At 44.3% G+C, this 26,914-nt stretch overlaps 3 protein-coding genes and 2 long non-coding RNA genes across 6 annotated transcripts in view; 3 read left to right on the forward strand and 2 right to left on the reverse strand.

The window, feature by feature from the left end:
• Positions 1 to 547: 547 nt before the first annotated feature.
• On the forward strand, positions 548 to 2,076 carry LOC146697812 (uncharacterized). Its single transcript, XM_085476568.1, has 2 exons — positions 548 to 669; positions 960 to 2,076. Exon 2 carries the CDS (start codon positions 969 to 971, stop codon positions 1,857 to 1,859), a length of 891 nt encoding a protein of 296 aa, XP_085332694.1. The 5' UTR covers positions 548 to 669; positions 960 to 968; the 3' UTR covers positions 1,860 to 2,076.
• A 3,938-nt stretch (positions 2,077 to 6,014) lies between these two features.
• Positions 6,015 to 7,451, forward strand: LOC146697813 (uncharacterized). Its single transcript, XR_014923146.1, has 2 exons — positions 6,015 to 6,096; positions 6,823 to 7,451. It is a non-coding gene; the product is annotated as an uncharacterized LOC146697813 (long non-coding RNA).
• A 7,465-nt stretch (positions 7,452 to 14,916) lies between these two features.
• Positions 14,917 to 21,187, reverse strand: tti2 (TELO2 interacting protein 2). Of its 2 annotated transcripts, none has more exons than XM_085476572.1 (10): positions 21,122 to 21,187; positions 19,572 to 20,064; positions 19,291 to 19,460; positions 18,928 to 18,985; positions 18,289 to 18,417; positions 18,109 to 18,201; positions 17,851 to 18,038; positions 16,801 to 16,944; positions 16,510 to 16,669; positions 14,917 to 15,995 (listed from the first exon to the last, which is right to left on the reverse strand). In XM_085476572.1, the coding sequence occupies exons 1-10, from the start codon at positions 21,142 to 21,144 to the stop codon at positions 15,909 to 15,911; spliced, it is 1,545 nt and encodes a 514-aa protein (XP_085332698.1). In that variant the 5' UTR covers positions 21,145 to 21,187; the 3' UTR covers positions 14,917 to 15,908. The 2 variants fall into 2 exon arrangements, with proteins under 2 accessions (XP_085332698.1, XP_085332697.1); XM_085476571.1 differs by having other exon boundaries at positions 19,291 to 19,478.
• Positions 21,188 to 21,454: 267 nt separating this feature from the next.
• LOC146697815 (uncharacterized) lies at positions 21,455 to 23,093 on the forward strand. The gene is made up of 2 exons (XR_014923431.1): positions 21,455 to 21,513; positions 22,882 to 23,093. It is a non-coding gene; the product is annotated as an uncharacterized LOC146697815 (long non-coding RNA).
• A 374-nt stretch (positions 23,094 to 23,467) lies between these two features.
• Positions 23,468 to 26,914, reverse strand: part of c5 (complement component 5) — a 35,190-nt gene continuing 31,743 nt past the window's right edge. The window contains exons 40-42 of the mRNA XM_085476570.1: positions 24,166 to 24,258; positions 23,819 to 23,957; positions 23,468 to 23,740 (exon numbers count right to left, since the gene is read on the reverse strand). Coding sequence (XP_085332696.1) covers positions 23,608 to 23,740; positions 23,819 to 23,957; positions 24,166 to 24,258 — 365 coding nt within the window. The 3' untranslated portion in view covers positions 23,468 to 23,607. The remainder of the gene's footprint in view (positions 23,741 to 23,818; positions 23,958 to 24,165; positions 24,259 to 26,914) is intronic.

The following is a 26,914-nucleotide window of genomic DNA, read 5'->3' on the forward strand; positions in this document are numbered from 1 at the left end:
TTTTGCACATGTCGAGGAGCGTGTCAGGCTACATTTCACTGTGTGTTATACTTGTATAACTATGCATGTGACAAATAAAGAACCTTGAACCTACTTACAAGCCATCAGGATACTCACCTGCTGAAATATTGGACAGTTTATATTACACACTGTATATATCACTGACTCTGCAGCGGCTAAAGTATTTTTAGTAAACTGTATTTATTTATTTTACTCTTTTTTTTATATTTTTTATTTATATTTGTCTGATTTTTATCTAGATGTTACTGTAGTTTTGTGCGATTTAGTTGTTTTTTCTTTAACGTTGAGGATGCTGTGAGCCTAAGAATTTAATTGCCAAATAAAAACTGAAACGTCTTTAATGACTGTGTGTAGTGATGTTTTTAAAGATGTTACATAAACGATCTTCTCTTGTATCGTGACCCAAAATGGCCTGACTCAAGAAGTCACAGTGGATTCTGTGGAACAGAGAAACTGGGTGGGTCAGTTTGTTGTGTAATTCAGTTGAGTTAATAATTTTGCACATGTAATTCCAACTAAAAACACACCAGTGATTTCATAATCCTGCTGCTCCTGTCGTGAATATAAAGGCAGGAGTTTCTGTCAGAGATCAGCAGCGTTCAGCCGTCCAGAAGACTTCATCCAGCCACACAGCGTCTCTGCACACTCGTAAGTCTACAACCACTCGCTCTGCATCTGTTTTATTTCATTCTGCTGTAAAATGCCGCCCTGCAGCTGAGCCTCTTATTAACGTTTTCTCATTGAAACAGTCATCCTCATGTTTTCCAGAATAGCATTTAATTCACAATACTTTTGTTTGACAGAGGTGCTGCAGGTATTATTAATGATGCCATTACAAATGTACTGCAGAATTATTGTTATTAGTTGGTCTTTTAAGCCCATTGCTGATTTCTCTCCATTTTTGTCTCTGTGTGTTTCCTTTAACTTTGTTAATGCAGGAACTCAAAATGCCCGAGTACATCACTGAACTCAAAGTGTCTTTGAATAAAGATGATGAGGAGATTTACAGTAAGCAAGGCTTCAGTAAAATTCCTGTTAATCTAAACCAAGGAGCTGGAGGAAACATCATCTACCTTTGGTACAAGAAAGGCATGGGCGCAGGAATCTCCACCATTCAATTTTCATTCAGCCAAGAGATGGCCAATGGCCTGCTCGAAGCAAAATATACAAAGATCGATAAAAACCTCAATGAGGGAGCAGGTGGAGACGAAATCTACCTGTGGTACTCCAAGTCTGACAAGAATGTTCCCATCGTGGACACTGATGTCACTGAAGATGCAAATGCTGAAGCTCAGAAGTTTAAAGACAGCTGGGAGAGACTGGCCTGTGACCTGAACCGCAATGCTGGAGGAAACCTGATCTACATGTGGGTGAAGAGGGAGAAACAAACCTACATCTCTGAGATCAAGACCACTATTAACTGCAGTGGAGATGGGGATAACTTCAACAATGGCTACATCCGAGTGGATGAAAACACCAACAGGGGTACAAATGAGAGAGGTAGTCCTACGCCTACCATCTTCCTCTGGTACCGCCTGAGCACCTACCCCAAGGATGCCTTCAGAGATCTGAAAGTCTCCACAAACCAGAGCAAATATGAAAAGTATCAAAAAGCAGGCTACCTGCCGGTGAACCAGGACCTGAACGAGGGGACCGGAGGAAACGAGGTGAACCTGTGGTACAAGAAAGACGGCAGTAAAAACCCCATCAAGGCCGTCACTGTGATCACCAACCAAGGAGCTGTGGGGCCGTACCAGAGTGCCGGGGTCAACGTCATCGAGGGGAGCCTAAACGCGGGCGGCAACGGTGTTCTCATTTATGTGTGTTTTAATCAGTGAGGGTAACCATGGTAACAGAGCTGAGCATGCTCACTGAGCAGAAAGATGTTTCTGTTAAAATGGTTTGATGATTGTTTTTCTTTCCTTTCTGTAATGATCTTCAATCACTGTGATCTCAGAGCTTTGACTCCACCAGCGATCATTGATCCAATCAATCTGTTTGATTAGCTCTGTATCACTTTATTCTGATGATTGTCTCTGTTTCAATAAAGCCTCTTTAGCATCTGAAATCTCTCTGTGTCGTGTGTCAAAGCTTCATGTGACGCTTGTTAACAGAATAAAGTGAGCTGAGCAGGATCAACACATGACTTCATTTATCAGAAACCTGAGCTCACTGTGTGGACACTTTAATAACATCAGTAGGATCTGTGGTAGTAGTATTAGCAGTAGTATTAATGGGTTTGTTGCAAAGCAGAAATCTCAGTAAATCCTGTTGTACGGACAAAGTGAGATCCAGATTATTCATCAGCTTTGATACGTATTATTATTTCTGCACACTTTGTGCTACAGCTCCAGCTGGGTGACGCTGAGCTCTTCCAGCCTGCGGGGCAAACACCTCACATAATAAAAGCATTTCACGTGCTGTGAAAGACGACTGTACCTTCCTTTGAACAGTGGGGGTGTAACTGGGCACAGATGTTTGATGAACCCTCACCTGATGTGACGGTCAGACTTCTTCCTTTCTTCCATAATCAGACATGAGTGGGTTTGTAACTCTAAACAGGACTGCTGGGATCTACCCACGATGTCATTCAGTCATCATAAAAATATTCAAACTTGCAGAGAATCAAATTCTGCTCAGGTTTTCATTTGTCATCTGCTGGATCTGCAGAGCCACACAACTGCTGTAAACACCTCCGATTTGAACACTTTTCCACAACAAAGATGCTGCTGAAGCCGACACACCACAGTCTTCCTGTACATAATCAAGCTAAACATAGCATCAGAGCGCTCATTAAAATCAGCAGCTGATAAATTGTCTTCCAGTTTGATCCAAATTCAACCTTTAAGATGCTCATTTGTTCTAATGTGTAGGAAACATTCAGCTCCAGGTAGCAGCAGGTCACACATGTGTGAACCTTTTTACTTTGAATCGTGTTCAGAGTAAAATATGATAAATATTCCAAATAGCCTGATTAAAGGAAGAAACTGGTTTTTAAATGATAATAAGTTAAACTGGAACACTTCCCAGGAGCTTGTACATATTCATGTCGTCTGTGCTGTGGGTTAGTGTCACGTAAAGGAAATGAAACTGACCAGAATGAACAGCGATGAAGAAGAAAGCAGGAGAGACCAAAGAGAAGATCGACCCATGATGGACAAAGAGTGACTCAGCGTTCAAACCCTGAAACAAATCAAGCTCCAAAGAGTTCAAGAGGAATCAGAGTTTCAGAGTCCGACTGAATCTAAAAGGATTCAGGAGGTGAGGTGGGAGAAAGGTGATCAGAACGCAGGGATGCTGGTTAAACATGATCATTCAGGCACCGTTAGTGAGGAAGAGGAGCAGAAAGTACAATGAGACTGGACAGATTTACTACAGCTGGCAGATACAGGGGATTCATGGAGTCCAGCACACTGTGGAGGGAAAGGAAAGGAAATAAGGAAGGAAAGGAAGCCTTAAAAAGTACGCTGGCTGACTGTCTGTCCAACCAATCAGAGAGCTCCTTACATCGCTCCATGGCTAATTTGCTCATTGATCTGAGTGAAGTTTCCCCTCCCCACGTTCTTCCAATCCAACAAAATCGGTGTGTCAAATGTTTGTGCTGCTATCATTTTAAAGATATTAATAAAAGCTTTTAGAGCTCACCCAACCTGCCCCTTCTTTACTGTGTAAAGGTTGTGAAACAGAAACTGTCGAGCCTCTCAAGATTAATACAGTAACTCCAACAATAATAGCTCATTCATAACAAACCAGCACAAATGTAGAACAGCTGCTGGATTTTACTTATTTCTCTTTTTAAATCGTGTTTTAAAAAATATTTTGAAAATGTGTTTTTTAATTTGCAATTCAAAACTGGTTTTTGAATCGAGGGTTTTATTGAGAGTTTAATTCTTTTTTTGTGAAATTCATTTTTGATTTGAAGTATTTAGTGATGGACTAATATTTCATTTTGAAATACTGATTTATAAATAGTGTTTTTATTTTAAATTAAATTATTGAAGAATAAATTACTGTCCAATACTGGTATTGGACACGTGATGTTTTCTAATCAAAATAAACTGAACATTATTTTTTTAAAGAATAAATATTTAAAAAAATGATGCAGATGCAGCAAATACACAAAACACTCAAATGCAAATTTGGACAATTTTTTCATTGTTCTGGCTGTAATGTACGGAGGGCTGGGAGTGCCAAAATTAAGTTTTTAAAAATACACCACAAAATAATTAAATTTCATTAATTAAAATGAAAATTATTTATAAACTATGTAAATAAGTAAATATAATTCATTTCATTTTAAAAATTTAATAAATTATTTACTATTTTAATTTCAAGTAATGACATGTAATAAATGGTAAATGTATTTATATAGCGCTTTACTAGTCCCTAAGGACCCCAAAGCACTTTACACTACATCCACGCATCCACACACTGGTGATGGCAGCTACATTGTAGCCACAGCCACCCTGGGGCGCACTGACAGAGGCGAGGCTGCCGGACACTGGCGCCACCGGGCCCTCTGACCACCACCAGTAGGCAGCGGGTGAAGTGTCTTGCCCAAGGACACAACGACCGAGACTGTCCGAGCCGGGGCTCGAACCGGCAACCTTCCAATTACAAGGCGAACTCCCAACTCTTGAGCCACGATCGCCCCGTGGCTCAATAATAAATTATTTAGTGATGTACTTGATCATTCTGACACTCCTGTCTGTCAGGTCTGAGGTAATGAGCAGACTCAAACAGACTTTATTTACAGTGACAGTTACTGTGGTTCCCGTGGCGATTTCGCCCAAATCCCACACAGTGCTCATGTCCTTGGTGGGAACTGTACAACAGCTACTCCCAATCTGTGGTTCCGCTTCCATAACTCCGGTCCCAATTCCTGGTGGAGAAAGTCAACAAGGATATCCAAACACACACAAAGTTTTCAAAAGCTATCCACGTCTGTACTGACGAGCACACTCGACGATCCAGTGTCGACTGAAGCTCAGCCACGCCGCTAAGTAGGAGAGGGCTGGTGAGCAGCAGGTGAGGCTGACTTCAGCACGGGAACACTTCCCGGTCAGATGACGCTCGAAACCGGACTTCCGGAAACAAACACACATGTCAACACACACACAGGGAAATAGGGGACCGGGAGAGGAGCAGAAACAAAAAACAACACACGGACACAATGGGCAAGTTGAGCAGCGAGGACTGCCAGATCATGACGCTGTCCTTCCATTACAGCGTGAAGGATTACCAAATCCAGATTAATGGTACTCTAACTGGGCTGCTGGGAGGGACAAAATTACACAGAATAAAAATCTTTTACTGATTAATTTAAATCTGATATTATCAGAAATATTGTGGAATATTTCATTAGTAATAAATTAATTCTTTGATTCACAAATAAGAAAGTTATTCCTGCTGCTGTCAGCTATCAAAGCAGGTCTGACCCAAACCCCAAAACATGAACATGTCTTTGTCTACCCAGATAGCAAGACGACATTGAATTGATGTTGATTTTTCATCCGATCCGTCGTTATGGTCAGGGTTGAAATGCCACTGTTGTAACAACATTGAAATACTGTGGTAAACCGACGGTCTTACTATAGGGACGTTGTAATGATGTTGATTTACTGTTGTTTTTTTGTCATTGATATGTGATCTATTTGTAGTCGACCAGGTGACAACAACAACGTCGAGAAAACGTCTATTTATAGTTGACCATAATTCGGCACCGGCCACCATCAAAAAGCCATCGATCTATAGTTGAGCGTTAAATTGCATTGCAACTGAGCGGGTATAAAGTACCGGAGACAGTAGATTTATTGTTCTTTTGTTATCAATGATTTCTGGTCTAGTTCACCAGCTTTAAAAAATCATGTCGACGTGCAATTTATGTATAGTTGACCGGGAAATTAAAGCAGCGATCACTTGGACTATTCCGCAGCACCCCTCTCAGTGGTACGTCCCTCCAGGTAACCATTGTCTTGTACAGTAGAGCGGGACATTAGATTTACTCTCAGCGGAATTGACCGGAGAAGGCATCAGTTCATGCACTGCACTGGCCTGCACCACGATTAGTATAAGGTAAGAATGAATGACTTTTGTTCTATTCGTTATTTAACAAAGTCTATCAACAAAGAAAACATTTTCGTTTCATACTTTTCCGTTATACAAAGCTAGCTTTAACGCTTCGAGGGTTCCTTTGTTCTTGCCGTCGCCTCGGCGCTTGACCCAGACTTTCGCTCTGTAGTTGCTTTTTAGCATAGTACTACAAAAAAATGTAAATCTGTGATATATGATTGATAAACGTAAAGGTAACTGTATAAATGTGTTCAATGACTTTGTTACTTTTAATGATTGGAGAGCACCCGCTTCGATTCGCACTCAATTCAAACTTTACGTTGCACGCTCACCTACCTTGCGTTTGCACCTTTTGTCCACACGTAAACTGCGTTTTCGTTAACAGAAAACAGATTTTTAAAGACGCCTGCCAGGGTGGATATTTTCGAAAACTCAGTTTTAGCATTTACGTGTTGACAAGGAAAACGGAGAAAACGCAGCGTCAAAGGTGTGCGCCTATTTTGACGCCACACTGTGCGCCAAGTTTTTGTCTCGGTGCCATGAATTCCTACAATGGCAGACTTAGACAAAATATTGTTAATTTTATTATCTTCAGTGTTTAAATGCTCACATACACACACGCAGTTACTGTCCCTTCACACATAGGACTCGGTTCAGCTTCTATGAGCCGTCTTTGTATCTAGTTTTCCTTCTTTATTGACATTGTGCCCTATTTTTCCTTTTTTTCAGATCTGATTTGGTAACTACCATCCACTTAAAAAATTAACTTTTTCTAAACAGCCCTCACCACTCCGGAGTCTTCCCCCCTGCCCACTGACAGCGGGCATCATAATGCCCCGCCCAGCTTCCGGCACATTTTCGATTTTTTTTCTGTAGATTCCAGAGACTCTGTGAGGCCACTATTACAAGGCAAGTTTGAAAATCTTGGAATTTCAGGTTTTACATGGTATAAATGGTAAATGGCCTGTATTTGCCTGTATTGTTGTGGACTTCAGGAGAATGCACACCCAACATGCTCCTCTGACCATTGACGGAGCGTCTGTGGAGAGAGTGAGCAGCACCAAGTTCTTGGGTGTGCACATCACAGAGGATCTCTCCTGGACGTACAACACCACAGCACTGGCCAAGAAATCACAGCAGCGTCTCTTCTTTCTCCGCAAACTAAGAAGAGCAGGAGCTCCAGCCCCCATCATGTACACTTTCTACAGAGGCACCATCGAGAGCATCCTGTCGAGCTGCATCACTGTGTGGTTTGGAGCCTGCAATGCGTCCTGCCATAGAACCCTCCAACGCATAGTGAGAGCTGCAGAGAGGATCATTGGTGTCTCTCTCCCCTCCCTCCAGGACATTTACAGCACCCGTCTCACTAAAAAAGCCCTTTGCATAGCGGCTGATCCCACGCACCCAATGCAAAGCTTCTTCAAGCTGCTGCCGTCGGGGAGGAGACTGCGGAGTCTCCAGGCCAGGACCAGCAGGCTGAAGGACAGCTTCATCCATCAGGCTGTCAGGAAGCTTAACTCCCTCCCGATTCTGCCCCCTCTCCCCTCTCTCCTCCACGGTCTCACTGAACTCTGTCACACACACACACACACTCTCTGACTCACTCACTGGCCTGCACCAGTTACCAGTCACTTTGTGGAGCATTGGACTGCCATTACCTCATAAGACTTTGTTGTTACACTATCTCTTACCGTACATTACTAAATCTCCATTTGCACTATTTGCCTATTTGCACTACTCTGCCTGGTTTACACCCAATGTCATTTACCCATTATATTGTATATTGTATAGCTTTCTTGTTATATGTAAAATTGTATTGTATTTATTTAAATTTTTACTTTTTAATTATTTTACCTGCATTTTTTAATCACTCTTATATTTAAATGTTCATTTGCTATTTTATCTAGGGATTGAGAGTAACGTAGTTTCTATTCTCTGTATGTCCTGTACATGTGGCAGAATTGACAATAAAGTTGACTTTGACTTTGACTTTGATTTGTACAGCGCTTTAACTAGTCCCTAAGGACTCCAAAGCGCTTTACACATTCAGTCATCCACCCATTCACACACATTCACACACTGGTGATGGCAGCTACATATACAAATATCAAATATATGTGACAGGCAAAAACTCTTAGCAGTTACAACAACTTATACTTGAATGCAGAATGTTACACCATCACTATTAGTTTTTCGCCTCTCACTGCTTAAGCCATTAATCTTTCTAGAATTGTTCTTTGAAACAGATGCGACCTCACAAAAGATGTTAACTATGCTGTCAGACCTGACGAGAGCTGTTAACGAACTCCGTGAGGAGGTCAGAGCCATCCGCCATCCCTGCTGCAATGAATCGGTAGATGCTGGGGTACTGCCTCTGGATTTGCCCTTGCACAACATTGAGGAGCTAAACAATGCAGAGGCAGCTCTTCAATCACAAGAGGCAAATAAGGCAAAGGTGAGTAATATAAAGGTTATGTACACTTTGTAACTATAAAGTGTAATAGCTGTCAGATGTGATTTAAATACATAACAACGGCCTGTTGATTAAACACACAAGCACTTGCATACACATTTAAGACATGAGACACACTAATTCCATCTCTTAAAATGTGTCTATAGGTGAGACGCTTTGCCTTGATTGGAGGGACCACACTGCAGGGGCGAGACCGCCGTGTAATGGCTTATGCCATCACAAACGAGCTGGCCTCAGTACTAAACTGGGCAGGGAAAAAAACCAAGGACCAGACAAAGCAAAAAAAGGCATTTAAAGATACAGCGCTGTGCAGATGCATATTTGGTAAGTTTTACCGTTTATTGTAGTTTTATGAGCCTAAAGTGAAGAATAAAGGGATCAATTGATCTGCTGGGTGTTTCACATTTCCTATGTCCGGTTTTTGCTATATTACTTTGTCTTTGTTAATAACAAGACTTTCATGTCTGGTTAATCTGGAGATGGAGTCTTTGGTCTTCAGCTTGTTTAGTCCTCGGGTTGTAGTTTGTACAGCCCGAGGACCCCAATGTTTAGTTTGTTTTAAAGGATACACGGCACACCATGCTAAGACTTATCACTTTTTCCACTCATAGCTCTTTGGGAATCAAATGCGGCAGTTTGCAGATTTACGCCTGGTGACTTTCATGTTTATCAGCCAAGGAGTTTACATACTTTCTCCCTGCTGAAGACGGTTAACAAGAGCTTATTCATGTGTAGTTTTTTCTCTCTGTTACATCACATGCAATGCTTTCTTATTTTAGGATATTAATATTGACATGATACATTGTGAGACTTTTTTTATAAAGGGTGTCCAATTTGAGGAATAAGTACAATTATGTGTTTAGGTGGTTTAAGTATTGATGGAAACATGCAGTAGTTTAGTATTGGTTAAAATACCTATAAAGAGAGGTAGATTTCCAGTCATGATTTAACTGTTGTTTTAATAAAAAGCAACTGTGTGAAAGAGGTGGAAAATCAACACCATAGCTCAGTGTTTCAATATCAGAATCTGACATTGTTTCAATGTCAACAGTATTAGAAAATATAACGTTGAATCAACGTCAGGTTTCAACATTGATTCAAGCTTTGTGGGAGTAACCCACCCAGAGAGACAAAAGGGGGTGAGCTCATTGTGAAACCTGGCCCCACCCTATCATGTGATTTCCTAAAAACAACTCATCTCTTTTTCCTCTGTGAACAGACTGAGTGGACCATTTTGCATTAGTGTTCTGCTAATGTGTGCCGATTGGTTGTTTGGGACAGGATGTCCCTTGATGGCGCCCGTCAGACAGACGCCAGGAGGTTGTGGTGGCTGCAAGTGATGCAATCAGGAGGCAGCTGCTCGCCCCAAATCAACATGGAGGGCACTGTAAAGCAGCTCATGGTGCTGTGATAAACTATAACACTTACAGCAACATGAACGTGTCTGTGGAGACCAAACACTTTGTGTATCAGCTCTTTATTTTGGGGGGCACTGCCTCACTGCTGCCTCTGCTGGACACCAGAGGAACTGCAGCTCTGAGCACGCCATGCAGCTGCACGCACGGGGCGATCCGTGCTAACTCGCTAACGGAAATTTGCCGTGTTAATGCGGTTATGGCGTTAACGTCATTTTAACACTGACAGCACTATTTTTAATTTGTGTATCTGAACTCTGTGTGGCATTTATCTGGGCTCTAATCTAAGCTGCTGTGAACTTGTGATTTCTGAGGCTGGTGACTCAGATGAATGTATCCTCAGCAGCAAAGGGGACTCTTGGTCTTCCTTTCCTGGGGCGTCCTCGTGCAAGACAGCTTCATCGTATTCTTGATGTTTTGTGCGACTGCATTTGGGGACACATTCAAATTTTTAGCAGTTTTCCGACTGACTGACCTTCAGTTCTTAAAGTAATGACGAACTGTTGTTTCTCTTTACTTAGCTGATTGGTTCTCGCCATAATATGAATTCTAACAGTTGTCAAATAGCTGTCAGCTGTGCACCAACCGGACTGCTGCACAACACACCTGATGGACCTGTGGCAAGAAACTCCACAAAGTGGGCTGTACCAAGTGTGCCACATCACGGGGGAGTTTGGCTTCTTGTTTTTTAGACGATAGATGTTTAGCAGATAATACAGATGTTAAAGTTCGTCGTCTCTGTGATGAGCTCCTACAGCAGGGGTGGGCAACTCCAGGCCTCGAGGGCCGGTGTCCTGCAGGTTTTAGATGTGCCCTTGAACCAACACAGCTGATTCAAATGGCTAAATGACCTCCTCAACATGTCTTGAAGTTCTCCAGAGGCCTGGTAACGAACTAATCATGTGATTCAGGTGTGTTGACCAAAGGTGAGATCTAAAACCTGCAGGACACCGGCCCTCGGGGCCTGGAATTGCCCACCCCTGTCCTACAGTGATGATGGTTAGGCAGACCTCACGCTCATGCACTGTTTGGTTTCTGACAGATAAAAGTCTCCTGCAGAGACAAAGAGGACGAGCACACACAGGTGTAACGCAGCTGTTGTCATATTATTCACATCCATCGATCCGACAGGTGCACATTTTCAACCGTGTGACAGACTTTCAGATTAAATCTCAAGTTTTCTAAGTAAACCTCGCTGCTGACGAGAGCAGACGTTTTGCTAGCGTCTGGCTCCAGTACAGCTTTTTTTAAGGAAGTGATGTCGGACCTTGGGCTGGTCCAATCAAACGTAGTGTACTGTTCTTCAGCGACCTGTCTCATCATCACTCACAGAACTTCAGTATGAACGTGGAGGAGTGGACAGTGTGCTGTAGCCTCCACGTGACCACGGCTGTTTGACCCGCAGAGCCACAGGATGTGCTGGACTTACCTGTGAAACACTGCACAGGTGTTACAGTGAGCCGGCTTTTTTAGGTCCCTTTCAGTTTGTGTCAGAGGGTCTCTGGTTATGAAAGTACAAGCTGAACAGTGTCTGACATGACAGTGTCCTACTTCCTGTACAGACCTGCGAATGAGCATCTGTGGATCACAGGTCATCTGACAGATGTGACGAGAGGAAAGACTCCAGAGAACAGCACGACCTGCAGCACACAGAAATGTGGTCGTGGTAATCAGCGCTTCGCTTCAGGTCAGCAGGTTAACTTATATTTTTGACCGTATTCATGTGAAACGTCCACAGACACAGAGGCTACAGGTGCAGAGACTTTGTCTGCTGAGCAGTGTTGGTCAAGTTACTTGAAAAAAGTAATCAGTAACTAATTACCAATTACTTCCCCAAAAAAGTAATCCCATTACTTTACTGATTACTTATTTTCAAAAGTAATTAATTACTTAGTTACTTAGTTGCACATCCCAGCATATAACATATTTTTTTTTTGTGTTTACACTCACTCTTTCAAACAGATGCAAGTAAAACACAGCAGAAAATAAATAAAGTCAAAGACTCAGCGGTCCTGTTGCTCTATTTTCACCTGTAAAGCAGGAGTGGGGTAGGCGGAGGTTTACCCTGGTGCAGGTGTGCCGCGGTCAGTGGAAGAATCCGCGAGTTTCTCTGTGAGTTTCCCATTACGTCGTAGCTACTCGGTGCTTGTTGGAAGTTTAGGGGTTTTTTCGCTGTAAAAAGAAGTTTTCTTCCCACGCACAGCGGACACTAATGTTTTTGTCACTTTTTATGGAATCAAACTCAAAGTAAGGTCAGTACTTCCACGCTTTAAACGCTGCACGCTCATACTCTCTCTGCACTCGATATGTGATCCATTGTTGATCTGCACACAGCTGTTGTCACGAACGTCGCACTCGCTTACGTCACTGTCATGAGACATTCTCGCAAAAAAATCACGGTTTTAGTAACGCAGTAACGCAGCGTTCCTACGGGAAAGTAACGGTAATCTAATTACCGTTTTTGCAATAGTAATCCCTTACTTTACTCGTTACTTGAAAAAAGTAATCGGATTACAGTAGCAGAAATGGGCAGTAACGCGTTACTGCCCATTTCTGCTGCTGAGGTCTGAGTGCAGACCAGTGCTGCGAGCCCTTTAAACCAGAACCTGCCCCCAGTCTGAAGTCTCCTCCAATCACAACACGAGACACGCTGATGAAAACGTTTATTCGGAGACAGAAACGGCAGTGCTAGCTCACTGCTAATGCGTTCATGTGAATTCACCTGATATAAACTTTATATAAACTGTAGACACAAGTCATTGCAGAACAGAAGCTGTTATCACTGCGGCCGCCTGCAGTGCTGCGTCATCACTTCCTGTCCAGCACAGAGCCACATGCTGTTCTCGAGGCTCAGACAGGAAGTGGAAGATGTCTACGGCCGCAGCAGGAGACCTTTGAGGTTCTTCTTTTCTGTGTTTATTCACCTGTCTGCATGTAATCATTAGTTATTATTCATCTGTGGCTCTGTCCCACAGCGGGTCTTTGTCCTGTCACCCCGCCCCTCCCTGAGCCTGGTTCTGCTGCAGGTTTCTTCCTGTTTCCTTCCCACGGTCACTAAGTGCTTGTTCGTTGGGGATCGTCTGATTTTGGGGTTCTCTCTGTATTATTCTCACCCGTCTGACTGACGCCTACTGTCATCGTCCTGCTGGTGACTTTGAAACACTGAGGCCATGGATGACCTCTGTGACCCCGAGGTGCTTACATCAGGGCTGAAGGATGAAGAGATCCTTAGCCCGAGTCATCAGAGTAAAACCAGCTGCAGTGCACCATGGGTAGTTTGCTGGTTCCGGGTTTATGAGGAGCGATCACACTACACCCGTCCGTATGTGATGACTCCTAATCTATGAGCTTTTCCCTTCAGTGTCACAGGCACTGATTAGCCCGGGTCAAAGGTCAGCTGTTTTAATGAAAGCCTGCAGTAGGGGTGGGTCTAGAGATTTTGACTATGCCGCTCTACCGCGATAGCGCATGTTGATGGTGTCATCAAGCTGCGCTTCTTTTGGTCGAAAGTAGGGCAGGGCGATATGGCCAAAAATATTTATCTCGATATAGATTTGAAAATTGGCGATAACGATATAACTGACGATATAATTGATGCGAGACAAAATGCAACTCCACAACTTTGCTAGCGCAAAAAACCCATCCATTTATTTTCACTTAAACAAGCAGCTGTTTTTATGTGCATTAAACCTATATAAACATTTAACAGTGCAAATGCAAATTCCTTACTGACAGCTTAACCAAAGGCATTTCCAGTAGAAATGTGCTGACATATCCTGAGCATAACCATGTATAATATCCACTGAAGTTAAAAAGAGGAGCTTTGCTACATTAAACTGCAGTGTGCCAAATAAAAAAGTCAAATACGTATTTTTCAGACCATAAGCTGCTCGGGATTAAAAGACACAAGAAACAAAACAGTCAGATAAATCAAACTTTATTCAACTCGTTCTTCTTGCTTCCTCCACTTCTGTACCATTGATTCATTAATGCTGTATTCTATCACAGCTGCTCTGTTCCCATGTTGTTGCAGTATATTAATGACTAACCTCGTATTGTGGATGGATTATCTCAGTTGTTCTCCTGACTGAAGTTTGGTCCGTTTACAGCATCCTGCCATGCGACTGTATTTGTCTCTAACTATCAGGAACCTTCACGTTAACTTTTATCGAGTGGAAAACAAGTTAGCGTTCATCCTCCAGCTTCACTGTTTATGTTATGCTAACATAGCTGTGTCGCTAGCGATCACGTAGCACATCATTGTATACCAGCTAGCCCAACTTCAGTAACCCTACAAACGTCACTGCTGTTTAGTTTAAAGTCTTCATTTATGTTGGAAGTGATAGCAGAGCTGTACGTTTGAATTTTCTCAGTCAGAACATGCTGTATCATGCTTAGGTGGAAGCCAGCGAGCTAACTTCCTGCTAACTTCTAACTCCGTTAAATGTAATAAATTCTGTTTTCATGGATTTTTAACTCTCAGTGATGCTGCAGTGTTCGTTTGACTTTGGGACCTGAAATAGACGGAGTTTAGGACCCAGATTACTCCACGAGGCTCCTGACTACGGCAGCCGTAATGCTCCAACAATCCATCCAGCGGTGCGGCTTCATAGCTTTGCAAAGTCGCACTAAAACATTTGTCAGATTTTTTAGCACCGTGCACATAAAATCAGTTCGAGGTCAGTGAGCACAACCAGATTTCATACATAAGGCGCTCTGTCGATTTTTGAGTCAATTAAAGGATTTTAAGTGCGCGTAAAATACGTTATACAGAAGAAAAGAATATATCGCTATATATATCGTTACCGCACATGTTTCAGATTACACCGTGATATGGATTTTAGGCCATATCACCCAGCCCTTGTCAGGTTATGGCTGTGTGCAGGCAGGAGTGGAAGTAGAAGGACCCAATGTGCAGACACTCAGAGGCGGAAAGTAACTCAAAACTCAGCTTTTATTGCTGGATGGCAAAAGGTGGCAAACGTAACAAAAATCCAAAATCCAAATAAACTTACATGACCAGGCAGATGGAACACACAGCATAAATGAGAGTAGATCACGACACAGACACAAAGAAACACAGGGCTCAAATACACAGAGGGAGCAATCAGGGAATGGGTAACAGGAGGGAAACACAGCTGGGGCAAATCAGGCCTAACGAGACAAGGGGAAGCAAAACCAGACACATTAACATCAGACATGGACTTTCAAAGTAAAACAGGAAACATAACACAGACTCACAGGCAGGCACTATAACAAAGGGAACAGAGACGTGGGACCAGGGCAGACACAGACACTGACTGGATGTGGGGATACAGCAGACAGGGGAGACAGCAACTATGGAACACAGACAGAAAACCAGAACACTAAAACTCTAACCAACCCCACCCAGAGAACCTAAACTAAGAATGATCCTAAAACCCGTAAAGCAAAGCTAGAATATAATGAAATAACAAAATCAAAGAACCAAAAACACAAAACACTGAGTCAACGACCCAGGGACCCTAACAGCCCTAGCCTGCAGCAGGTTGTGTGCCGTCGCGCCATGATCAGAGTGATGCGATATCGGCGCTCTAACATCATCACAGATCTGTGTCCATCTACAGAGACGAGGATGAAAACAGTCGGCCATGTTTGGTTTTCTCCGCGGAGCCGTTCAAGCCCCACGATGACGTTTATTAATCACATGGTTATGTTACAGAGCGCCGCGTCACAGTCGCACACACGTGAGAGTTCTCAGAGTTCAGTTCTGCGCCGTCAAACCTGTCAGCACACGGCTCTTCAAACTTCCTGTATCCAGATTACTTCCTGTGACGTGCCGTAAGCTTCGCCAACGTGCTGCCGTTTGTCTTTAAACGTTTGCTGAGTGTCAGGAGGCCGCAGCTGCTCGCCGTGGCTCTGAAAGCTCCGCCTCCAGGCTCGCAGCTTCACCTGTCAGTCGCAGTGGCTGCTGTAGCTAGGCAACCAAGCACCTCCAGGCTGCAGCAGCTGCTGTCAACCTCCTGGAGGAGGCGCTGAGAGAGAAACGGATCAGATCAGATTTCTGAGTTTGTGGCGTCGGTACAATCAATAATTTACACTGATCGATTATCTATCGCTACAACCAGCATGCAAACTCCACCCCCTCCACATTAAACAGCAGCTTTTCAAGTTCATCTGAGAGACTCAGAGGGGAAACTCAAAACAGGAAGGGGTTGGCCAGATGTTAAGCAAGGATAACACTTTCAAATTAAGAGCATGAAGGTTCAGTGTAAACACACTTGAGTGTGCAACACGTTTCTGTCCTCATAATTTTATCAAATCAGCTTCACACGACAGCAAAAAGAGCACAGAACACGCTGACACACGCCAGTACTCTGATTACTCTGAGGCCTTTAATGTAATCTGATAATAAATATGAATATTAATAAGAAAACATATATTACAATATTCATTCATGACAAATAAACAGGAGGCTACGACTCAGATTACAAGAGGAAACACTGCAGGATGATGACATCATGAAGCGTCACGCAACAGGTGACTCACCTGCACGTGTCCGTGTGAGGCGGCGTCCAGCAGCCGGAGGCAGGCGGCGCTTTCATCCATCAGCTGCCGTCTGAGCGAATCACAGAGCTCCGAGTCCGAGGAGACGTCAACCATCAGCCGCAGCAAGCAACGCAGCAACACGTCGACACGACACGCCATCCTGACGAGGGGAAACACATGAGCACGTCATACGGGACGGTCCAACGCCATCAGGACAGGAAGTAAGTAAAAGCTTCAAACTCGCAGCCGTGTGTGAGCGTGCGCGTGTGTCTGTGTGATCGTGTCCGTTACCGTGGCCACGCCGCTCTGGTCGTCTTCTGCAGCGCCTCCAGCATCCTCAGCCGGTTCGCCTCCTCAGGTGGGTCTCTGACCTCCAGGTACCCGAGCACCACCCGCTCTAGCCGCCACAGGTGTCTGCACACAGCCACGCCCACCCTGCACACACACACACAGGTGTGTATTCATATCCTTGTGGGGACATCTCATTGACATATGTTTTTCTTAGCTGCTTCCAGTAACCATCACACATGAATGCCCAACCATAACCCGACTGTAACACTAAAACCACAGTTTGGCTTCAGACTCGCGGCGATTCATGCAGCTGGAAAACATTCAAACTGTTCTGAGATCAGATTGAAGCAGCGGCGCCCCCTGCAGGCAGAACAACAACGAGCTCTGAAGTCTGATTATCTACAAATTCATAAAAGACTTTTCTGTTTTAATCACAGCTGAGTCATCAAAGCACGACTGAAAACATTTAATTAAAACTGAAAAAAAAGAATCATTACAGACGCTAAAAAATACACGCATTTATCATTTCTACATTATTTAATAAATAATTTAATGTATTATAAGTGGGTTTATTATTTACATACAAATGTTTTTCTATAGTAACAGGTAAAAATACATTATCAATAAAATATACCACTTCACAGTAATTAATGTAACCTGTAGCATCTTATATTAAATAGGAAATCATGAAATTATGATTAAATATATTTAAAGTAAAATGAAACAAATTACTCATAATTTAATGTGATGAGCCATATATAGTATAGATATAAAAATATACAAATAATTAAAAATTAAAACGTTTATATTTGTCATTCATAATTAATTATACAAAAATACAAATATAATTTATTAAAAACATTTTAGATACAATCAACATAAACTTTAACACTTTAGTACAATATCGTGAACTCATAATAACAATAAATGTGATCATTACAATGAACAGATAATATTAATAAAGAGTTTGTTTAATGTGTCACATTTTCATCCAGATAAATTAAATCACTGATGCTTCCATAGTAACCAAAGGTCAAAGGTCAAACCCACCTGTCGATGTACGCCGGCAGAGCAGCAGCATAGACGCGCCGTAGCACCACCTTGTTCTCCGCCTCCATGTGGGTCAGCATGAGACGCAGCACGTCGTCATGGCGACACGGCTTCCTGCGGGAGGAGGTGGAAGAGGAGGGGGGCTTCTCCAGAACCACCAGCAGGTCCAAGAGGCAGGACAGGACCAGCTGGGTGGGAGGGGGCGGGGTCAGTGACGTGTCATCAGACAGAGACAGAGTCTGTGTGTGTGTGTGCTACCTGGATGACGGCGGCCTCAGTCCTGTACAGGTGTTTGAATAACGCCTCATAAAGAACCTCGGCTCTGTTGAACTGATGCAGCTCTGCAGGCGGCTAAAGACACAAACACAGACACACACACATACCATCATCATCCAATGCCAGACACGACGCTGAGTGTGTGTGTGTGCATGTTTTTACCGTGTTGAGCACGATATGGTGCAGACAGCGAACTCCCAGCATGCAGTTCTCCAGTCTGTGGTGGTCACTGAAGAGGAGGGAGGGGGGAAGGAGGCGGGACAGGTGAGGTGAGAGTCCTGGGCGGGTCACCTGCACCAAAACACCAACACACAGGTGAAGACAGAGCACCTGATGGGTCAATCAGCTCCAACCTGTTTCACAGAGGAACTACTTTCTGTCCACTGTCTCCATCCGCCAGCCAAAAGATACGCAGCGAGATGGGAGGGCCGTTTGCCTCCCGTCAGGCTTTATCCTGCTCAGCGATGCGGCTGGCAGATGGAGACAGTAGAAAGGAAATAGTTCCTACATGGAGGCTGGAGAAGAAGGTGTGTATGAGAATGAAGCGCACTTCATAAAAGACACCTGCCTCACCGCAGTCCTACACTTCTGCCTTCACAGTCTCACCTGTTCGGACCATACCACCCTCACAGGTAAGCGGGGGACGATCAAAGCATAAGCAACCAAAAATATCTTTAAACACGGGTTGAAGGGGGAGCCTGGCTCCTGCTGACCTCTTGCAAACTTATCTCATTCAACATCTTCAAGTGGCATCGAGAACGCTCCAGAGAAGAGCAGAAAGGGGTCAAAGGTCAAACTGACCTGCAGAAGACTCCAGGCAAACACCAGCTTCACGGCTTCACAGCGCTGCCACGAGTCCCTGCTCACACACACAGACACTTAAATATTCAACAAACTTGTTTTTGTCTTTTAATCACAGAAAAAATAACGAGCTAGCCAATCACACAAACACAGTTTGAACCAAGTGGAGCTCAGAGCACTGAACACGCATGTTTTAGAATTTCATGTGAGGACGTTTGTACAGAGCAGACATCCCTGCACTCTCTGTGGGGAGAAGGCCAAGGTCCTCACAATGTGGCTGTTCCATCAGGGACTGGTCCTCCTAAGTGATGGAAGGCAAGTGTACACACACACACACACACACACACACACACACACTCTCACTTGGTGAGCTGTGGCTGCAGGATGTCCAGGACTCCTCCCAGAATCCCTCTGCTCCCCTCCGTGTCCCCAGCCAGCAGGTGGGCGGAGTCTCTCCACCCTCCTGCACTCAGCAGCGTCTCCAGCAGGCCGCATGCTGCTGCTCTGGAGGCGGAGCTAGTCCACACCTGATCCTGATGAACAAAAGCACACTGGAAATCAAACAGCTGTCAGTGAATGCATCACGGGGTCAGACAGGAAGTACCTGTGCTGCAAAGGTGCATGTTTGATGTTTGCAGACTCACCTGGAAATGTGTGACAGCAAACACGCAGGTGGGTGGAGCAACAGCAAGTAGCAGACTGGTTGTCCGTTCTCTGGCCTCGCCCCCTTTCCGCCTGTCACCCAGAGTTGTTAGCAGAGCCGTGAGAGCGGCACACACCGCCGCTGCCTGTGTGGGGATGCTCTGATAGGCCGCAGCGCTCAGAGGGCTGCAGTCATCCTCACAGAGCGGCAGAGCAGCACAGCCAATCAGAGCACTGATCAGAGAGACATATGCTGCTTCAAGCTCCGCCCACCTACTGTCCTGGCTGGCTGGAGAGAACAGCCAGTCAGATCCAGCGTACTGGAAAAGCTGCTTTATTTGAGCAATCAGAGAGTGGGATTTAGGACAGGAACCAATCAGCTTCACCCTCAGCTGAGAAAGGAGCTCTGTGATTGGAGGAGGAGAGGAAGGGGACTGCTCCTCTGAGGAGGAGGAGGAGAGATGAAGGTCATGAAGTAAAGTGGAGAGCTCCATCCTGCACGAGAGAGAAAAGGAAAACGTCACAATCTGTGACTCACCTCCAACATTCTCCACAAGCTTTTATTTGAAAGGGCTTCCCACATATTCAGTACCGCGTGCTTCCACCAGGGGCACTGTGACCTCTAAGCTGGGGTCAGGTGATCTGCAGCTGCTGTGAGGCCATAGGTGACCAGATGGGATGAAGGTGGAGCTGGGGTGAACCCAAGCAGACACCTGTCAGTCAAAGAGGCCACTCCCCTAATTATGCTACCTTTAACCTAATCGATGCCTCAGTCTTTAACCCTGTCTAATACCTGGGTTTGGTATGTCCAAAAGCAGGATCATGATCTAACAGTAAACAACAACCTCACCTTACTACACCTGAGACAGGTGACCTGTAGGGCCGAGGCATTGTCTTTTACAGGTGTAGCATACCTACATGCTACACCGCAGCTCCATCGCAGCTTTCAGACTGTTATGGGTTTTTTGTTTTGTTTTGAAATCAGCCACGCTTTACGAGGAGGATGAAGCTCGTCTTTGAGCTCCTTGTTGGAGTCTTTCTGGCTCCTCCGTGGTTGCATTTCTTCTGCTGCTGTTTTATTGTGGCTGTGTGGCTCAGCAGCAGCCATGTTTCTGTCTGTGATCAGCTGATGGACACTAAAACTCTTCCTCAGATTTAATCAAAAACATTAAAGACTGCTCCACTTGGCTCTATTTTTCTATTTTATTATCATATGCAGCGTTCAGCTGGAGTGCCTGTAGCTATGGTTACTGTACAGGTGAGGACACACCTGTCTCTGCTGGCTTTAACATCAGTCACGGGCAGAGTTTGCACCTGCACACGTCAGTAAAGCGGGAAACCCTGACCTGTGCGCGCGCAGGTACTCGTGCAGTAGAAGCACACCTGCTGCACCTCAGAAACCTGAGCGCGAGGCTCACCTGCACCAACACTCCCACTAAAAATCAATCCCCGCGCGGACAGCCGTGACGTCTGTTAGCTGTGTAGTCTGAGCCGGCCTGATTAACAGATAACCGATTAATCGATGGTTTTTCGTTAAATGAGTGAAACTGACCTGAGAGCGGCTTCAGTCCTCATTCAAATTTACGTTAATTTTACAGGAAAGCAGCAGCGCGTGCACCCACACCCGCGGACTGTTTACGGGTACGAGCGGTGTGCCTGCAATAGGCTTCCGGCTGGGAACAAGCTGCACGTGAAAGGTTCCTGGCCCTGTTTTGAGCTTTAGTGCTGCCTGGGAGTTCGGTCCAACGGTGGAGCCGCGTTCCCCGTGACCTTACAAACACGTCCATGTGTGTTACGTTAAATCTGACACCGACTACATGAACTCCGTGGGCTCTGCCTCCGTTTTCCCACAGGGGAAATCCCTGCATCAGCTGATCGCCTGAAACGCTCTTCTTCAGAACAGGCTTCACTCCTGCGGCCGTCCGAGTGGATCTGAGATTAAAGGTGAGGCGGGCGGAGGCGGGGTTTCCTGTGATGGCCAAATGAAGCTTTCTGAAGCTTGTGTTGAAAAACGGCTCATTACTCGAAGCTTTTCAACAGAGTCCACTCTGGTGACATCTGCTGGCCAAAAATACGAAGAGCAGCTTGAATCTACAAAATCAAATGTACTGCTTCATTATGACGGAACACTCCGCAGAGTGAGGTTCTGTCTGATATTGGGCTGCCGTTGTGTTGCTTTGAACATGTATTTTTTGGGGTGAAAAACCACGTCTATTTGTTTAATAGTTTTCCTTCTTTAAACATGTGCCATGGTGTGGTCTTTCTTTGCTTGTGACTTATTGCTTGTGAAATATATATAATATACAAATAATAATGTAAAACACATAATGGAGGATGCTTCTGCTGTGAGGTCCTGCATCCATGTACTTATGCAATTAATCCCTGGACAGCTGGAAAGGTATTTTATAAATAATATTATATTTGACCATTTTTTTTATTCATATTTGTGATCTGGGGGTAGAATTGATTGTGAACTGGAAAGGGAAAATGCTTATGAACTTGTAAAGTAAAAACATGATGCATCACGATGTGTGAGCAGCTTCAAACAAGGTCATCCTGTTCTTATTTAAGAAGAGGATTTGTTCCTCTGTGCGATGGCCGAGTCTGTTTGTCTCTCCTGCCTCAGAGAAAATGCTCTCACATGGAACAGAAGACGCTGGAGAGATGCAGGAGTACGGTCTCCCTCGGTCCCACAGACTATCAGCTAAAAAGAATAAACAAATTAATTTGCTGCACATTTTGTAGAATAACATTTTAAATATTTTTTTGTTATATTACATTTAAAGAGTCAAATGAAAGTCTTTCTAACATTATTTTATGATATTAATATTATGAAAAACAGATTTTTGTTTTGACATTGTAAGTTTCTCATGTTTTAAGATAAAATAAACGAACACAAAACAAAATCAAACAACAAGAACACAAAGCTGGCAAACCCACCCGGCTGACCAAACTCAACTCAAAATTCTCCCACAGACAGAACCTCGTCTCTTCCTCGCTGCCTCCGTATCTCCCAGTCGAATGATCAGTGGTTTGCTGTCTCTTACCACCAAAACACTCCACAAATCTCGTGAATGATTCACTTTCTTACAAACCACTGAATCAGTTAGGTTGTAAATGAAGCTTCGGGCGTCACTGATCACGTGACTCAGGCCAAGCGAATCAAGCCTCGACACAGAGCTTCTGAAGCAGTGTGTTCGTTTTTGTTACACATGCACCGGAGCTTCAAGCAAGCCATCACTACCTGTTACTGTCCTGGGATCAGCAGCTTTCTGTTAAATGTGGTTTGCTGTGTGCTTTATTACACTTTAGTGTTTGGTCTGCTGACGGAGCTGCACCTCAACCCCACCTGTGAGGAAGCCTGAGGATGAAGAGCTCAGAAGCACGAAGCAGCCAATCTGCACCTTTCTCTGATTTTTTAAATATATTTTTTTCTGATTACTGTTTATTGCGGCACAGTTGGTGTGAAGCACCCACGATGTCGTTGTACATGTACAATGACAGTAAAGGGCTATTCTATTCTATTCTATTCTATTCTATTCTATTCTATTCTTATGCTCAACTGGAGAGATGACAGCACCTACATCCACCACCACTGAGTAAATACTTGTTACTGTACTTAAGGAGCATCTTCACCTGAACATCAACAAGGACGGGATGAGTGTGTGTGTGTGTGTGTATCATGTTTACATATCTTTGTGGGGACCATCAGCCCTTATGGGGACAAAGTGCCGTCCCTGCAAGTTTGAAAGCATCTTTGAAACTCAAAGTGTGGTTTTAGTGTCAGAGTTACAGTCAGGTTATGGTCAGGCATTCAGTTTTGATGGTTAGGGTACACGACTAGGGAAAGCATTATGTCAATTAGATGTCCTCACTGAGACATGAAAACAAGTATAAGTGTTTGTTTGTTTATCAGACCTCAGAGGGCTTCTTTGACCTTTATTGAACTTTATTATTTATTCCAATCTGAAGTGACAGAAACATTCAAACTCTGAATGAAGAAAGACTCCACCCCTCAGTGTGACATCACAGTGACATTCAGCTGCAGGCCGATATCTGCAGGTTCAGGGCAAAGTCCTCCAGCTGGGAAATGTAGTCCATACACTCAGGAGAACTACAGTCTGTCGGCCACAGCTCCAACACGGCCTCCGAGTCCAGAGGGAGGCGATACCTGTAACACGAGCACACAAGCTCAGCCTCGGCCAATCGCGAAGAGCGACAGGTGACACAGAGAGAAAGGGATACTGACTTGTAGTTGTTGTCAAGCGTGACCTCTGACCCACTGGCTCCCATCAGCAGGTACTGTCTGTTGTTCTGGATGTCCATGTCGCTGCAGGTCGCCTTCTTCACCAGATCCACCACGGTCCCAAACCTCACGCCCTCAAAATCTGCAGCAGGCGAGGAAAAACCACAGAAGAAGAAGATTTCACTTCACAGTGCAAAAGTGTTAAGATGTGCTTAAAGGATCCAACGGCTGCTCCATCACTCCCACCACGGTCGGCACAGTTTCATCAAAACCAGCCGGACGCAGAGCCGATCGTGACGTTCGGGCTCTAACGCAGCTGTCTGACAGCTTTCAGAGTCCTGTCAGCTCACCTTTATCTGTGTTCTTGATGACTTCATCTACGGTGGCTGTGTAGGTCATAAAGTCGCCTTCTGCTGCTGACTTCGTCACCGTCACCTTGTACGCTGCGGCAGAAACACAGACACAGTGTGAGCAGCTTCAAACAGTCAGGCAGTGAGCTCAGATCACCGAGCTCCTGCACTCAGACGGGAACATCGAATGTGAGTGAAGTTGGCCCCCCACCTTCTTCAAATCCAACAAAAGTGGTATCAAACGTTTGTGCTCATTTGTGCTGAAAAATTTTTTGTGTGTGCTGCTATCATTTCAAAAATATTAATAAAGTCTTGATGCGTGCTCAATCATCCAGGTAAGTAAATTCCAAAAGGTTGATTCTGTTCATCTGGATATTTTCAGTGGGTGAAACGTTTCGTCATCATCCAGGTGACTCCTTCAGTCTCAGCTGACTGCAGGTTTCTCCAACCTTATAAACAGGACATTTGCATAGTGAAGGAAACTAGCACCACTGAATGAACAATGTGCTGGGGGGTTAGTTCCATGATTGTTAGTATGGAAATTCTTTTGACCATTGATCAATGACAACTAATCAAAGACACAGATTCTCAAATGGCCATGAGTACCATTCACAGAAAGTGGGGAATGGCTGCAATCACAGCATTGACAGATGGTGACAGATGTACCCTTGGGCCCCCCTTCTTGATTCAGAGATGGTCAGCATCCTGACAGCCCGATGGACGAAGCTGTCTCTCAGTCTGTGTGCTCTGGCCCGGAGGCTCCTCAGTGTCCTTCCTGATGGCAGCAAACTGAAGACGCTGTTGAAGGGATGAGTGGAGTCACCTGTAATGGAGAGGACCTTCCGGATGAGGCAGGCGCAGTAGATCTCCTGGGGAGGGAGGCAAGAGAGGTCCCCACAATCCTCTCGGCTGCTCTCACTACCCGTTGTCATTTTTTTCCTGCAGGACCCAGTGCAGGAGTCATACCACACAGTGATGCAGCTGGTGAGGATGCACTCAACTGTGCCTCTGTAGAAGGTGCTCATAATGGGGGTTGGATCTCTTGCTATGGGTCAGCAGAGTGAAGAGAATTATTATGTGCGTAATTATTCAGCCCCTTTGGTCTGAGTGCAGTCAGTTGCACATAGATGTTGCCTGATGAGTGCTAATGACTAAACAGAGTGCACCTGTGTGTAATCTAATGTCAGTACAAATACAGCTGCTCTGTGACGGCCTCAGAGGTTGTCTAAGAGAATATTGGGAGCAACAACACCATGAAGTCCAAAGAACACACCAGACAGGTCAGGGATAAAGTTATTGAGAAATTTAAAGCAGGCTTAGGCTACACAAAGATTTCCCAAGCCTTGAACATCCCACGGAGCGCCGTTCAAGCCATCATTCAGAAATGGAAGGAGTCTGGCACAACTGTAAACCTACCAAGACAAGGCCGTCCACCTAAACTCACAGGCCGAACAAGGAGAGCGCTGATCAGAAATGCAGCCAAGAGGCCCATGGTGACTCTGGACGAGCTGCAGAGATCTACAGCTCAGGTGGGGGAATCTGTCCATAGGACAACTATTAGTCGTGCACTGCACAAAGTTGGCCTTTATGGAAGAGTGGCAAGAAGAAAGCCATTGTTAACAGAAAACCATAAGAAGTCTTGTTTGCAGTTTGCCACAAGCCATGTGGGGACACAGCAAACATGTGGAAGAAGCTGCTCTGCTCAGATGAGACCAAAATGCAAAACGCTATGTGTGGAAAACTAACACTGCACATCACTCTGAACACACCATCCCCACTGTCAGATATGGTGGTGGCCAGAGATGGGCAGTAACGCGTAACGCGTTACTGTAATCTGATTACTTTTTTCAAGTAACGAGTAAAGTAAGGGATTACTATTGCAAAAACGGTAATTAGATTACCGTTACTTTCCCGTAGGAACTCTGCGTTACTGCGTTACTAAAACCGTGATTTTTTGCGAGAATGTCTCATGACAGTGACTTAAGCAAGTGCGACGTTCGTGACAACAGCTGTGTGCAGATCAACAGTGGATCATATATCGAGTGCGGGAGAGAGTATGAGCGTGCAGCGTTTAAAGCGTGGAAGTACTGACCTTACTTTGAGTTTGATTCCATAAAAAGTGACAAAAACATTAGTGTCCGCTGTGCGTGGGAAGAAAACTTCTTTTTACAGCGAAAAAACCCCTAAACTTCCGAGCAAGCACCGAGTAGCTACGACGTAATGGGAAACTCACAGAGAAACTCGCGGATTCTTCAACTGACCGCGGCACACCTGCACCAGGGTAACCCTCCGCCTGCCCCACTCCTGCTTTACAGGTGAAAATAGAGCAACAGGACCGCTGAGTCTTTGACTTTATTTATTTTCTGCTGGGTTTTACTTGCATCTATTTGAAACACTGAGTGTAAACACACAAAATATTTTATTTTATGAGCTGGAATGTGCAGAAAATAGGTTTAAATGTTAAACTAATTTCTTCCAGTCAGAGAATGTTGCATATAATTACATTTTTGCTTGATGCATAAAGTTAAAAGATTAAAACTAATAAAACAAGTTTTAAAAAAAGAGACTTTTCCATTTGATTACATTTTGTATGATGGATTATGCAGAAAAAGTAGAATTGGGTTGAAAGATCTATCGCTTTATCACCTCTTCAGGTTGTAAATCGTGTTTTTAAAAAGTAACTAAGTAACTAAGTAATTAATTACTTTTGAAAATAAGTAATCAGTAAAGTAACGGTATTACTTTTTTG

The sequence above is a fragment of the Copadichromis virginalis genome, linkage group LG12 (assembly GCF_057382275.1).
Source record: "Copadichromis virginalis isolate Kocher_CV1m ecotype Utaka linkage group LG12, C_Virginalis_male_GT1.1, whole genome shotgun sequence".
NCBI classification, from domain to species: domain Eukaryota; kingdom Metazoa; phylum Chordata; class Actinopteri; order Cichliformes; family Cichlidae; genus Copadichromis; species Copadichromis virginalis.

Coding starts and splice junctions, on each gene's coding strand:
- LOC146697812 (XM_085476568.1), top strand. CDS start 969: ATGCCCGAGTACATCACTGAACTCAAAGTGTCTTTGAATAAAGATGAT.
- tti2 (XM_085476571.1), bottom strand. CDS start 21,144: ATGAGGACTGAAGCCGCTCTCAG. Junction 18,039..18,108: donor CTGAGGCCGCCGTCATCCAG/GTAGCACACACA, acceptor CCTCCCACCCAG/CTGGTCCTGTCCTGCCTCTT. Junction 16,945..17,850: donor CTGCCGGCGTACATCGACAG/GTGGGTTTGACC, acceptor GTGTGTGTGCAG/GGTGGGCGTGGCTGTGTGCA.